This window comes from Labrus bergylta, chromosome 4 (genome assembly GCF_963930695.1).
Source record: "Labrus bergylta chromosome 4, fLabBer1.1, whole genome shotgun sequence".
NCBI lineage: Eukaryota > Metazoa > Chordata > Actinopteri > Labriformes > Labridae > Labrus > Labrus bergylta.
This window is the reverse complement of record NC_089198.1, coordinates 11,223,711-11,237,755: the sequence shown is the minus strand read 5'-3', so window position 1 is coordinate 11,237,755 and position 14,045 is coordinate 11,223,711. Positions and strand designations below refer to the sequence as shown.

General features: G+C 41.4%; 1 protein-coding gene across 1 annotated transcript; it reads left to right on the top strand.

Annotated features, from left to right (window-relative positions):
* The first annotated feature begins 2,499 nt into the window (after positions 1–2,499).
* On the top strand, positions 2,500–10,759 carry LOC136179044 (mucin-2-like). Its single transcript, XM_065953718.1, has 4 exons — positions 2,500–2,804; positions 2,896–3,045; positions 3,139–3,248; positions 3,545–10,759. The coding sequence occupies exons 1-4, from the start codon at positions 2,510–2,512 to the stop codon at positions 10,625–10,627; spliced, it is 7,638 nt and encodes a 2,545-aa protein (XP_065809790.1). The 5' UTR covers positions 2,500–2,509; the 3' UTR covers positions 10,628–10,759.
* The last annotated feature ends 3,286 nt before the right edge of the window (positions 10,760–14,045 follow it).

The following is a 14,045-nucleotide window of genomic DNA, read 5'->3' as shown; positions in this document are numbered from 1 at the left end:
TGTGTGTAGAGGTTTCTAAGTTCATTGTGTCCAAAAGCCTAAAGTCGACTGGCTAGAAAAACTTTAGAAGAACAGCAAGATGGGCCTGAAGCAGGTTCTCTCTTTGACTCAATCTTGTACAAATAAGGTTCTGTCACTTCTTTATTGAAAAGTGGTTCAGAACAATCAAGCAAACCTTCTGTAAAACAACAAGAAGCTGCAGCTGAGGCTGCTGCAAGTCAAGCTGATATGAAAGTATTAAATGAACAAGAAAAAAAATAAAGCGTATTGAAGCAGAAGCTAAAATTAAGTTAGCTGATCAAGAGGCAGCAGCTGTAAAGCGTCGTTTAGAGCAAGAAGCAGAAGAGCTGAAACAAAGATTAAAGAGAGAGGAAGAAGAAGCTAGAATTAAAGCTCAACTGGAAGATGAGTTTACAGCTCTATAGAAGACTCTTGAGAAAAAGAAAAGAAGAATACAGCACTTGGAAGCAGTAAAAGGTCTCAATTCAGCAAGCGCAAAAATGCAGGTGTATGATCAAGTCAAGGCCACTGAAGAAGACCTGACAGACATTGTAGAGTATGAGGCAGGAGCAGACAACCAAGTGCCAACTCCCACAAGACCTCTGCCCCTACAAATGTTTCCAGAACTCGTCAAGGTGCTTGCAGGAGCTTTAAGTGACAACAGAATTCCAGTTCCTGAACCTGCAGTATTCAGTGGGGATCTATTAACATACAAAGACTGGTAACTCTCCTTTGAAACATTGATTGACCAGAAGAACGTTAAAGACAAAGAGAAGATATATATGTAAGTGAACAAGCTAAGAACGCACTTGATGGCTATTTCCTACTTGGGACTGAATCTGCCTATGCTGCTGCTTTTGGAAGAAAGATTTGGAAATCCATCTACAATTGCAAAATCGTATGGAGACAAACTTCAAGCATGGCCCAAGATAGGACCTAAGGACAGTTTTGAGCTGTTACGATTGACATAAAGGCATTGGAAATCTTGAACGACTGTAACGAAAACATTAAAAATATTTCAAAGTTACCAGATTGGCTAACAGTAAGTTGGAACAGAAAGGTTATTGAAGAAGAAGAGGAGATAAACCAGTTCCCCTCATTCAGCCAATTTGTGAAGGTTCTGATAATGGAAGCAAAAATTGCGTGCAACCCAGTCACATCATTGCAGTCACAGAGACAAGGTGAAGCTGAAAAGCCAAAATTCCAAAAATAGACACTTTTTGGAGCAAAGACACTGACCACAAGTTCTAATAAAAGACATGTATAACAAGCATATTTGGTAAGAAGAATGGTCATGATTTGCACAAATTCAGGAAGTTCATGGAGAAATCAGTGTCAGACAGAATCAGACGCATACAAGCTGAAAAGATCTGCTTTGGTTGCCTCAAGTCAGTTCACCAATCAAACAGCTGCAACAGTAGTGTTTGCAACATGTGCCAAAAGCATCGAGCATTATGCCCAGCTAATAGACCTTGGGTGGAGTATATTTGGCCATGTGAATCCACATGTTGACTACAGTGATGTTATTGGAATCAGTCACTGCATAGTGTTAAGACAGGTTACACCAAGTGCAAGAAAATTCTAATGTCTACTACTACCCTCTTATCCAGCCCTTTTATGGAAAAGCCCCAGGCATGCCAACTACTAAACCTCCAACCCCCACAACCGCCAAGCCCGGTAACCCTACAACAACCACTAAGCCGGGCATGAACACTCCCACTTCTAAACCAAGTGGCCCTGATTCTACAACAAAGCCAACCATTAAGCCAACAACTGCATCTTCCCTTTCAACTGCTCAAACGACAAAGCCCAACAAATATCCAGGTCCAATGAATCCATTTGTGCCTTACTACCAGGCCCCTTTATTCCATATGTTTCGTACAAATCCAGTAAGGCAGGTAAATACCCAGTTGACCAGAAATTAATGCCCCAAACTGGCTACAAATCTGGACTCCAGCCTCGGTCGCACCTACATCCAGGCTTCAACTACTGGCAGCCTGGGCCCTGGTTTCCTCACTCCACAGGCCAAGACAATCCTCCATTTGAATGGCAAAATTCTCAGCCATAACAACTCCAAAGGTAAGCCTTGCTAGTAATTCTATGATGTAGTTTAAATCTTTCAACTGTGTTTCTTAACCTTTTTTTCAGGTTCTGTGTCCTACCATACTGAGCAACAATATAAAAAAAAAACTTTAAGTTGGTCCTACTCATGCTTCATTTTTCTTTCAGTTTCTCTGCATTTGCGTGTAAAAGCTAATTTGAGGACCTATATGAATTCATGAAACTGGGTTATCACATAACTTCCTGGTAAAAGCAATACTGACTTCCTCTGAAAGAGCTACACTACACAGGTGGAACCGATTAGGCATAATTAAAAAGCAATCAATCTAGCCCGCCCTGCTTCTTCTGATTGGTTGTTGCAGAACCGCTAACACTAATTGTTGCACTTCAAATAGCCGCAGCAAAGAGTTGATCTCCAGTTCTTAGCATTTGCAGGAGTCACAGCAGAATGATGCGGAAAGGAAAAAGGAGAAGTGGCGCTGTTTACTTGGCTGCAGCTGTTATTTTTACATGTTATTTGGCGCAAACCATTGACTGTTACCGATTAAAGAAAACAGAAAGAAGAGAAGGACGAAATGACCCTCATGCAGCCAAATCAGCAGCTGTCCAGGAGGGTAGAATTATTTTCGGGAGAGACCTTGAGACAGGGTCTGGCCTCGAGTCTCAGGTCATAGATGGAATTAAGAAAACCTTCTCAAAAGTTTCTGCTGGAGATGAAGCTGCTTATCAAGCGGACTCTCCAGGTATATATATTTATTTAAAGTCTTCATGATTATGCTATTAAATTGTTCGACTCTTTTTATGGTGACTCAAATCACATGGTTATTTAATTAGTCCAATCAGGCTGGCCTGAAGGACATGCAAATGATTCCGATGGCGGAGATGCATCATGGAAGCGTATGACATCCTCCCTGCAGTGTAGTGAGGACCAAATGAAGTTCAGCGCAGTGGGACAAGGTGCTTCACAGTTTACAGTGGACAAAGGTAACTTGAATAGGATTTCGCTACCGCTGTGCGCTCATTATAAAGTGTAGCATATTTCTTGATTGCACTCTGACTGAGAATTTGTCCTAATAGGAACCTCGCATCTGTCCCAAATCCCACCAACCTGTGGCTACACAATGCAAAGGAACCCTCTTGCACTTGTTATGTTGGTCCCCTATGATGGCTGCAACATGGTTCAAGAGGTAATTTTTTTTTTTTTTTCCTGAAATGCAAAATGTTCTATACAGTGGGAAAATGATAACTCTAAAAGCAGCTGTTTTCATAACATCTGCACCTATTTTAATAATTGATCGTCTATAAAGCATTAAGAACCTGATTAGTGTCTATATAGCCACCTGTTAAATGATGATGAGTTGGTAAACTGTTATTCTTGGGTGTTTTTGAAGATCAATTGATCATAATTCTGTTAATCTAAATCCAGTCCTAGTGTAACCCTGTGGTCTGCTTAACATTTTGAATTTTTTTTTCTCCTCTGAAGGATGGGTATTATATTCTCCTAATACGCTGGCAAGGCGTTCCAGTCTACCTCTTGTGTCCATTTTACCCTCTGCCAGTCACGGCAGTGCCATCCCTGACGTTTCCTTGTCCCTTCTTCCCACCTTGCTACCCTTACGACCCTCTGGTGACGACTACTGAAACTAAACCGACTATTGCTGACCCGACCAAGACAAAACCAACTGAAACTAAGCCAACCAAGACAAAACCAACTGAAACTAAGCCAACCAAGACAAAACCGACTACAACTAAACCGACCAAGACTAAGCCAACCAAGACAAAACCAACTGAAACTAAGCCGACCAAGACAAAACCAACCAAAACTAAGCCAACCAAGACAAAACCAACTGAAACGAAGCCCACTAAAACTAAACCAACCAAGACTAAGCCGACCAAGACAAAACCGACCAAGACTAAGCCAACTGAAACTAAGCCCACTAAAACTAAGCCAACCAAGACAAAACCAACTAAAACTAAGCCGACCAAGACAAAACCGACTAAAACTAAGCCAACCAAGACAAAACCAACTAAAACTAAGCCCACTAAAACTAAGCCGACCAAGACAAAACCGACTAAAACTAAACCGACCAAGACTAAGCCAACCAAGACAAAACCAACTGAAACTAAGCCCACTAAAACTAAGCCAACCAAGACAAAACCAACTAAAACTAAGCCGACCAAGACAAAACCAACTAAAACTAAACCGACCAAGACAAAACCAACTAAAACTAAGCCGACCAAGACAAAACCAACTGAAACTAAGCCAACCAAGACAAAACCAACTAAAACTAAGCCAACCAAGACAAAACCAACTAAAACTAAGCCGACCAAGACAAAACCAACTGAAACTAAGCCAACCAAGACAAAACCAACTGAAACTAAGCCAACTGAAACTAAGCCCACTAAAACTAAGCCAACCAAGACAAAACCAACTGAAACGAAGCCAACTGAAACTAAGCCCACTAAAACTAAGCCAACCAAGACAAAACCAACTGAAACGAAGCCAACTGAAACTAAGCCCACTAAAACTAAGCCGACCAAGACTAAGCCAACCAAGACAAAACCAACTGAAACTAAGCCCACTAAAACTAAGCCGACCAAGACAAAACCAACTAAACCGACCAAGACTAAGCCAACCAAGACAAAACCAACTGAAACTAAGCCCACTAAAACTAAACCGACCAAGACTAAGCCAACCAAGACAAAACCAACTGAAACTAAGCCCACTAAAACTAAACCGACCAAGACTAAGCCAACCAAGACAAAACCAACTGAAACTAAGCCCACTAAAACTAAACCGACCAAGACTAAGCCAACCAAGACAAAACCAACTAAAACTAAGCCGACCAAGACAAAACCGACCAAGACTAAGCCAACCAAGACAAAACCAACTGAAACTAAGCCCACTAAAACTAAGCCAACAAAGACAAAACCAACTAAAACTAAGCCAACCAAGACAAAACCAACTAAAACTAAGCCGACCAAGACAAAACCGACTAAAACTAAGCCGACCAAGACAAAACCAACTAAAACTAAGCCAACCAAGACAAAACCAACTAAAACTAAGCCCACTAAAACTAAGCCGACCAAGACAAAACCGACTAAAACTAAACCGACCCAGACTAAGCCAACCAAGACAAAACCAACTAAAACTAAGCCGACCAAGACAAAACCAACTGAAACTAAGCCAACCAAGACAAAACCAACTAAAACTAAGCCGACCAAGACAAAACCAACTGAAACTAAGCCCACTAAAACTAAGCCAACCAAGACAAAACCAACTGAAACTAAGCCCACTAAAACTAAGCCGACCAAGACAAAACCAACTAAAACTAAGCCAACCAAGACAAAACCAACTGAAACTAAGCCAACCAAGACAAAACCAACTGAAACTAAACCCACTAAAACTAAACCAACCAAGACTAAGCCGACCAAGACAAAACCGACTAAAACTAAGCCAACCAAGACAAAACCAACTGAAACTAAGCCCACTAAAACTAAACCAACCAAGACTAAGCCGACCAAGACAAAACCAACCAAGACTAAGCCAACTAAGACAAAACCAACTGAAACTAAGCCCACTAAAACTAAACCAACCAAAACTAAGCCAACCAAGACAAAACCAACTGAAACTAAGCCCACTAAAACTAAACCAACCAAAACTAAGCCAACCAAGACAAAACCAACTGAAACTAAGCCCACTAAAACTAAACCAACCAAGACTAAGCCAACTAAGACAAAACCAACTGAAACTAAGCCCACTAAAACTAAGCCAACCAAGACAAAACCAACTAAAACTAAGCCAACTAAGACAAAACCAACTGAAACTAAGCCCACTAAAACTAAGCCAACCAAGACAAAACCAACTAAAACTAAGCCGACCAAGACAAAACCAACTGAAACTAAGCCCACTAAAACTAAGCCGACCAAGACAAAACCAACTAAAACTGAGCCGACCAAGACAAAACCAACTGAAACTAAGCCCACTAAAACTAAACCAACCAAGACTAAGCCGACCAAGACAAAACCGACTAAAACTAAGCCAACCAAGACAAAACCAACTGAAACTAAGCCCACTAAAACTAAGCCAACCAAGACAAAACCAACTAAAACTAAACCGACCAAGACTAAGCCAACCAAGACAAAACCAACTGAAACTAAGCCCACTAAAACTAAACCGACCAAGACAAAACCAACTAAAACTAAACCGACCAAGACTAAGCCAACCAAGACAAAACCAACTAAAACTAAGCCGACCAAGACAAAACCAACTAAAACTAAGCCGACCAAGACAAAACCAACTAAAACTAAGCCCACTAAAACTAAACCAACCAAGACTAAGCCAACCAAGACAAAACCAACTGAAACTAAGCCCACTAAAACTAAACCGACCAAGACTAAGCCAACCAAGACAAAACCAACTGAAACTAAGCCGACCAAGACAAAACCAACTAAAACTAAGCCAACCAAGACAAAACCAACTGAAACTAAGCCCACTAAAACTAAACCAACCAAGACTAAGCCAACTAAGACAAAACCAACTGAAACTAAGCCCACTAAAACTAAACCAACCAAGACTAAGCCAACTAAGACAAAACCAACTGAAACTAAGCCCACTAAAACTAAGCCAACCAAGACAAAACCAACTAAAACTAAGCCAACCAAGACAAAACCAACTGAAACTAAGCCCACTAAAACTAAACCAACCAAGACTAAGCCAACTAAGACAAAACCAACTGAAACTAAGCCCACTAAAACTAAACCAACCAAGACTAAGCCAACTAAGACAAAACCAACTGAAACTAAGCCCACTAAAACTAAGCCAACCAAGACAAAACCAACTAAAACTAAGCCGACCAAGACAAAACCAACTAAAACTGAGCCGACCAAGACAAAACCAACTGAAACTAAGCCCACTAAAACTAAACCAACCAAGACTAAGCCGACCAAGACAAAACCGACTAAAACTAAGCCAACCAAGACAAAACCAACTGAAACTAAGCCCACTAAAACTAAGCCAACCAAGACAAAACCAACTAAAACTAAGCCAACCAAGACAAAACCAACTAAAACTAAGCCCACTAAAACTAAACCAACCAAGACTAAGCCCACTAAAACTAAACCAACCAAGACTAAGCCAACCAAGACAAAACCAACTGAAACTAAGCCCACTAAAACTAAACCGACCAAGACTAAGCCAACCAAGACAAAACCAACTGAAACGAAGCCCACTAAAACTAAGCCAACCAAGACAAAACCAACTGAAACTAAGCCGACCAAGACAAAACCAACTAAAACTAAGCCAACCAAGACAAAACCAACTGAAACTAAGCCCACTAAAACTAAACCAACCAAGACTAAGCCAACTAAGACAAAACCAACTGAAACTAAGCCCACTAAAACTAAGCCAACCAAGACAAAACCAACTAAAACTAAGCCGACCAAGACAAAACCAACTAAAACTGAGCCGACCAAGACAAAACCAACTGAAACTAAGCCCACTAAACCAACCAAGACTAAGCCGACCAAGACAAAACCGACTAAAACTAAGCCAACCAAGACAAAACCAACTGAAACTAAGCCCACTAAAACTAAGCCAACCAAGACAAAACCAACTAAAACTAAGCCAACCAAGACAAAACCAACTAAAACTAATCCCACTAAAACTAAACCAACCAAGACTAAGCCAACCAAGACAAAACCAACTGAAACTAAGCCCACTAAAACTAAACCGACCAAGACTAAGCCAACCAAGACAAAACCAACTGAAACGAAGCCCACTAAAACTAAGCCAACCAAGACAAAACCAACTGAAACTAAGCCGACCAAGACAAAACCGACTAAAACTAAGCCAACCAAGACAAAACCGACTAAAACTAAGCCAACCAAGACAAAACCGACTAAAACTAAGCCAACCAAGACAAAACCGACTAAAACTAAGCCAACCAAGACAAAACCAACTAAAACTAAGCCCACTAAAACTAAACCAACCAAGACTAAGCCAACCAAGACAAAACCAACTGAAACTAAGCCCACTAAAACTAAACCGACCAAGACTAAGCCAACCAAGACAAAACCAACTGAAACGAAGCCCACTAAAACTAAGCCAACCAAGACAAAACCAACTGAAACTAAGCCGACCAAGACAAAACCGACTAAAACTAAGCCAACCAAGACAAAACCGACTAAAACTAAGCCAACCAAGACAAAACCGACTAAAACTAAGCCAACCAAGACAAAACCAACTAAAACTAAGCCCACTAAAACTAAACCAACCAAGACTAAGCCAACCAAGACAAAACCAACTGAAACTAAGCCCACTAAAACTAAACCGACCAAGACTAAGCCAACCAAGACAAAACCAACTGAAACTAAGCCCACTAAAACTAAACCGACCAAGACTAAGCCAACCAAGACAAAACCAACTAAAACTAAACCGACCAAGACTAAGCCGACCAAGACTAAGCCAACCAAGACAAAACCAACTAAAACTAAGCCGACCAAGACAAAACCAACTAAAACTAAGCCAACCAAGACAAAACCAACTGAAACTAAGCCGACCAAGACAAAACCAACTAAAACTAAGCCGACCAAGACAAAACCAACTAAAACTAAGCCGACCAAGACAAAACCAACTGAAACTAAGCCGACCAAGACAAAACCAACTGAAACTAAGCCGACCAAGACAAAACCAACTAAAACTAAGCCGACCAAGACAAAACCAACTAAAACTAAGCCAACCAAGACAAAACCAACTGAAACTAAACCGACCAAGACTAAGCCAACCAAGACAAAACCAACTAAAACTAAGCCCACTAAAACTAAACCGACCAAGACTAAGCCGACCGAGACTAAGCCGACCAAGACAAAACCAACTAAAACTAAACCAACTAAAACTAAGCCGACCAAGACAAAACCAACTGAAACTAAGCCGACCAAGACAAAACCAACTAAAACTAAGCCGACCAAGACAAAACCAACTAAAACTAAGCCAACCAAGACAAAACCAACTGAAACTAAACCGACCAAGACTAAGCCAACCAAGACAAAACCAACTAAAACTAAGCCCACTAAAACTAAACCGACCAAGACTAAGCCGACCGAGACTAAGCCGACCAAGACAAAACCAACTAAAACTAAGCCCACTAAAACTAAACCGACTAAGACTAAGCCAACCAAGACAAAACCAACTAAAACTAAGCCAACCAAGACAAAACCAACTAAAACTAAGCCAACCAAGACAAAACCAACTAAAACTAAGCCCACTAAAACTAAACCGACCAAGACTAAGCCGACCAAGACAAAACCAACTAAAACTAAGCCCACTAAAACTAAACCGACCAAGACAAAACCAACTAAAACTAAACCGACCAAGACTAAGCCAACCAAGACAAAACCAACTGAAACTAAGCCCACTAAAACTAAACCGACCAAGACTAAGCCAACCAAGACAAAACCAACTAAAACTAAGCCAACCAAGACAAAACCAACTAAAACTAAGCCAACCAAGACAAAACCAACTAAAACTAAGCCAACCAAGACAAAACCTACTGAAACTAAACCGACTATTGCTGACCCGACCAAGACAAAACCAACTGAAACTAAGCCCACTAAAACTAAGCCAACCAAGACAAAACCAACTGAAACTAAGCCCACTAAAACTAAACCGACCAAGACTAAGCCAACCAAGACAAAACCAAGTAAAACTAAGCCAACCAAGACAAAACCAACTAAAACTAAGCCAACTAAAACTAAGCCGACCAAGACAAAACCAACTGAAACTAAGCCCACTAAAACTAAGCCAACCAAGACAAAACCAACTGAAACTAAGCCCACTAAAACTAAACCGACCAAGACTAAGCCAACCAAGACAAAACCAAGTAAAACTAAGCCAACCAAGACAAAACCAACTAAAACTAAGCCAACTAAAACTAAGCCGACCAAGACTAAGCCAACCAAGACAAAACCAACTGAAACTAAGCCGACCAAGACAAAACCAACTGAAACTAAGCCGACCAAGACAAAACCAACTGAAACTAAGCCGACCAAGACAAAACCAACTGAAACTAAGCCCACTAAAACTAAACCGACCGAGACTAAGCCGACCAAGACAAAACCAACTGAAACTAAGCCAACCAAGACAAAACCAACTAAAACTAAGCCAACCAAGACAAAACCGACTAAAACTAAGCCGACCAAGACAAAACCAACTAAAACTAAGCCGACCAAGACTAAGCCAACCAAGACAAAACCAACTGAAACTAAGCCGACCAAGACAAAACCGACCAAAACTCAGCCCACTAAAACTAAACCGACCAAGCCCACTAAGCCCACTAAACCGACTAAGCCCACTAAACCGACCAAACCGACCAAGCCCACTAAACCGACCAAGCCCACTAAGCCCACTAAACCGACCAAACCCACTAAACCACCCCAAGTTCAACAGCCTGTACAATACCTTAAAAAATATATTTATTCTCTTTACCATACCAATTCACCGCTTGAGCCATTAACTACTACCCCACCCTCTACAACAGAGCCCACTTCACCACTTACAATGCCTTGACCACACTGTCATCTGCATGCTGCTGTTCCTCAGTTTCTGTACCTGCCATATCCACCTCCCTATCCCCTACCATACCCCCTCCTCAAGTGTAACATGTGAAGTGTTTTAATAAATGGTTTGACAAACAAGTGATACTGTCTCATCTGTTTATTTGACCTGTAACTGTCAATGAGAGCATGTACTTTATATTCTTTTATACCCTAAAAGGGGCTATTTCAGACATGTCTACATGGTGGCACCAAGGCTCAACAAATTTATTTTCTAAAATAGTTGTGTGAACAAGCTCGCAAGGATATTGAGTTGCATTACACATCAGTTGTCAATGACATGGGATGGAACATATCCAGAAGGTTAGGGAGTTTACTTTTTCAGAGCTTGTGTTTGTCTAAAGGTGCTTTAACTGAACACATCAATCTCTGTGGTGCTTTATATTTGCTTAAACTAATTGCTACCATCATCAGCAGGTCTTCTAAAAATGTCATCTTCACTCTCATTGGATCACAACTTTTCAGTTCATTGGTTATAAAAAATCTAGAACATGGACATTAACAATTGAATACTACAACATTGCCATATAAGAACTTCAACTGTAGAAAAACACCAAAATTTGCCACCAGAACTGCAAACCTAGTCCACTGTATGTCCATCAAAACCAAAAATTTCCACACAGAACACACCCATGGGTTTTTACAGGCTAGATGTCCATGTCTGAACCATATGTAAGCCCCTCACCCCTCTCTTGCTGATGCCTTATCACTTTGTAGCTGTGCTGATTCTTTGTGTGATGGTTTGCAGACTCAGACTGGATGGTGTCAGCTTTTGTGATCCTGAGCATATCGGTTTCCCTGATGATGGTGATGACAGTGCTTTCAAGCCATAGCTTATCCATAACTGCAAGCATGGAAGAAGCCCCCTCATTAAAAGTTGTAATGGCCATACTTGCTTCTGCCTCAACCCTACTCTTCCCAACAAACACAATTTTCAGACAGCGGGCCCATATCACAGAGTTGAAGCACTCATTAGCATTTTGAGTGCCACCATGTTGCATGCCCTGCAGCAGGCTGTCACTAGACATGTGGTGGTACACAGGAAGAAGCTTCTGGCCCACCTCCCGAGATAAAAAGTTCCCTGCATGGAGCCTGTGGCTCTCCGGAGTTTCTCCATTTTCCTCCGCTCTCCTGTACCAGCACCAGGATGGGTTGCACCTGGTGTGCAAAGGTACTTCGTCACAGGACATGCTGTGGAGGAGACCAGCCCATATTTCGTTCTTCATCCTGTCTAGGGAACCCTGGTTATTTAAAATTGCCCCCCTGTAATAATTTTGCAATGTTTTACATTTATTGGCCGTTAATTTTCCCAGACCCTTCCCCCCCAATTTGCGTTCAGCACTTGATTTGCGAAGGGCTGTTCCCATGCGCTTATGGGAATCGTAATTTTTCCCTCATGCCTGGCAGCTTCTTTAAGGGCACAAGCGTGACAATAGGAGGATAGGACCTCAAAGTCTATCACCAGTCCCATAAATATATCAATGCACACCCCGATCCCATAGTGTGATGTGAACCCTCTTTTCTGCCAAGTGCCATCAAAAGACACACTGATGTTAATCACAGCATCTGCATCCTCCCTCAGCAACTCTGCCACATCTGCATCAACATCTGCATAGGCCTGCCTGACCTGCTCCCTGGTCCTGTGTAGTGACTCCAGACCTCTCTCAATTTTCGCAACTAAAATAAAATGTGCATTGTATCAATAACTGTTCATTTGGTTTGGTTTTATGGATACAGCAGTGTTTCCCACAGAATGATGCGATACCAGGGCGGTGGAGTACGTGCTGGGGGGGGGGGGGGGGGGGGGGTCGACATATATATAATTTTTTTTTCTCATATCTCAGGATATCTTTTAATATCAGGTTTGTATTTATATGAAATGTGTTTTTTATGAAATAATGTCCGTCTGAAATAATTTTGTTTTTGCAACAACTTTAATCTGCTTAATTTATCCATGCACCTGCACAGACACGACTACCCCTCCCGTTTGGAAAATGTCCAGCACAGCATCAATAGCAAGCAGCTGTACATTAACATTTTCTCTGAAGCTGATGTGATTCTGCACTTTCGTTTAGCTGTGACTTATCTCTCCGCAGTTTTTTAAAACGGGAGTTTTGCTCCTCGCGGATCCGACTGCAGTCTCTCGAGCGCACTATCCCCGCTCTCTCTCGCTCTCTCGCGCAAGCAGCAATTTCATGAATGAATAAAATAAATAAATACCCTCCAGGCATCGTCTATGTGTGGGAAACACTGGGTGGTAACAGCCACGCTCATTAGGGTATTTCTGACATTAAAAATTCTACAGACTGCTGCAACTTTTCTGACACAACCCTCTTTCCATAGCCTACCTGCCACTCTTTTGTCGTGCCTCTGATAAGTTTTAAGGTGAAGGGCAGGGATCCCCAACACCTTGCTGATTTTTCTGAGAGCCGCACATCCCAGACCTAACTCATGTGCCAAGAGGACCATTCGCACATTCACATCAAACGCGACATCCTTCCTGGACTCATCTTGAACAGAACCCATGATTCTGTGGATCTATATTTATTTTCAGCCCTGACCCAGCACAATTCGGACAAATTAAATCACAAAGCAGCTCATTCAATCGGGCAACATGAACAAGCAGCCACTGCTGTGTGGCATGCGCGTCACTTTTATCTATTTCTAAATCACCCCCCCGGTTTCCCATCGACAGTTTACGTTCAGAAGCGCTTCCCGAGGACATTTCGCGGGATAACGCATCACAAACTTTCCTTTTACATCCCCTTGCAAGTGATAACTGTTGTTTTCTTTTCAATGATTTACCGAAATACATTTTCATTCATTCCTCAAAGGTCCCGCGGAAAGATAAACAAGAAGTGTCAAAGCATACCACGTGATGCCTCTGAACGAATCACGATTGGTTGCTGGTAGAAAGGAAGTGTCCTTATTTGGGTTACATAGTGTTGTGCAGGAGAGAGAGAGCTTTACAGAGATATCAGTCATGACGGGCAGCAGAGAACAGCTGTTATACTGCACGTCGCATTACAATGATAACTTTCGGGCAAATATACGAGAAATCTAACGCAAATCAGACAAAATGTATTAAAATATACACATAAATGTATAATTTGGATATTTTCTTTATGGTAGTTTGTATGTTCAGGGAGTGATCTAGCCCAAAATCTCAAAATTGACCAGTGCATTAAAAATGGATGTTTTAGCCTGCCGTGTCTCGCCTTAAGAGCTTCTTATCAATGCAAACAGGTTTCCAGTTTAACTGAATAAAAGTTCAGTTACCTTACACATGCTATAGAAGAATATATAGACCACATGTATGTGATTTGTGACATGTACTGTAAATAACAGGGAAATAATAGCAACAGGTGTGT

Coding starts and splice junctions, on each gene's coding strand:
- LOC136179044 (XM_065953718.1), top strand. CDS start 2,510: ATGATGCGGAAAGGAAAAAGGAGAAGTGGCGCTGTTTACTTGGCTGCA. Junction 2,805..2,895: donor TTATCAAGCGGACTCTCCAG/GTATATATATTT, acceptor TTATTTAATTAG/TCCAATCAGGCTGGCCTGAA. Junction 3,046..3,138: donor ACAGTTTACAGTGGACAAAG/GTAACTTGAATA, acceptor TTGTCCTAATAG/GAACCTCGCATCTGTCCCAA.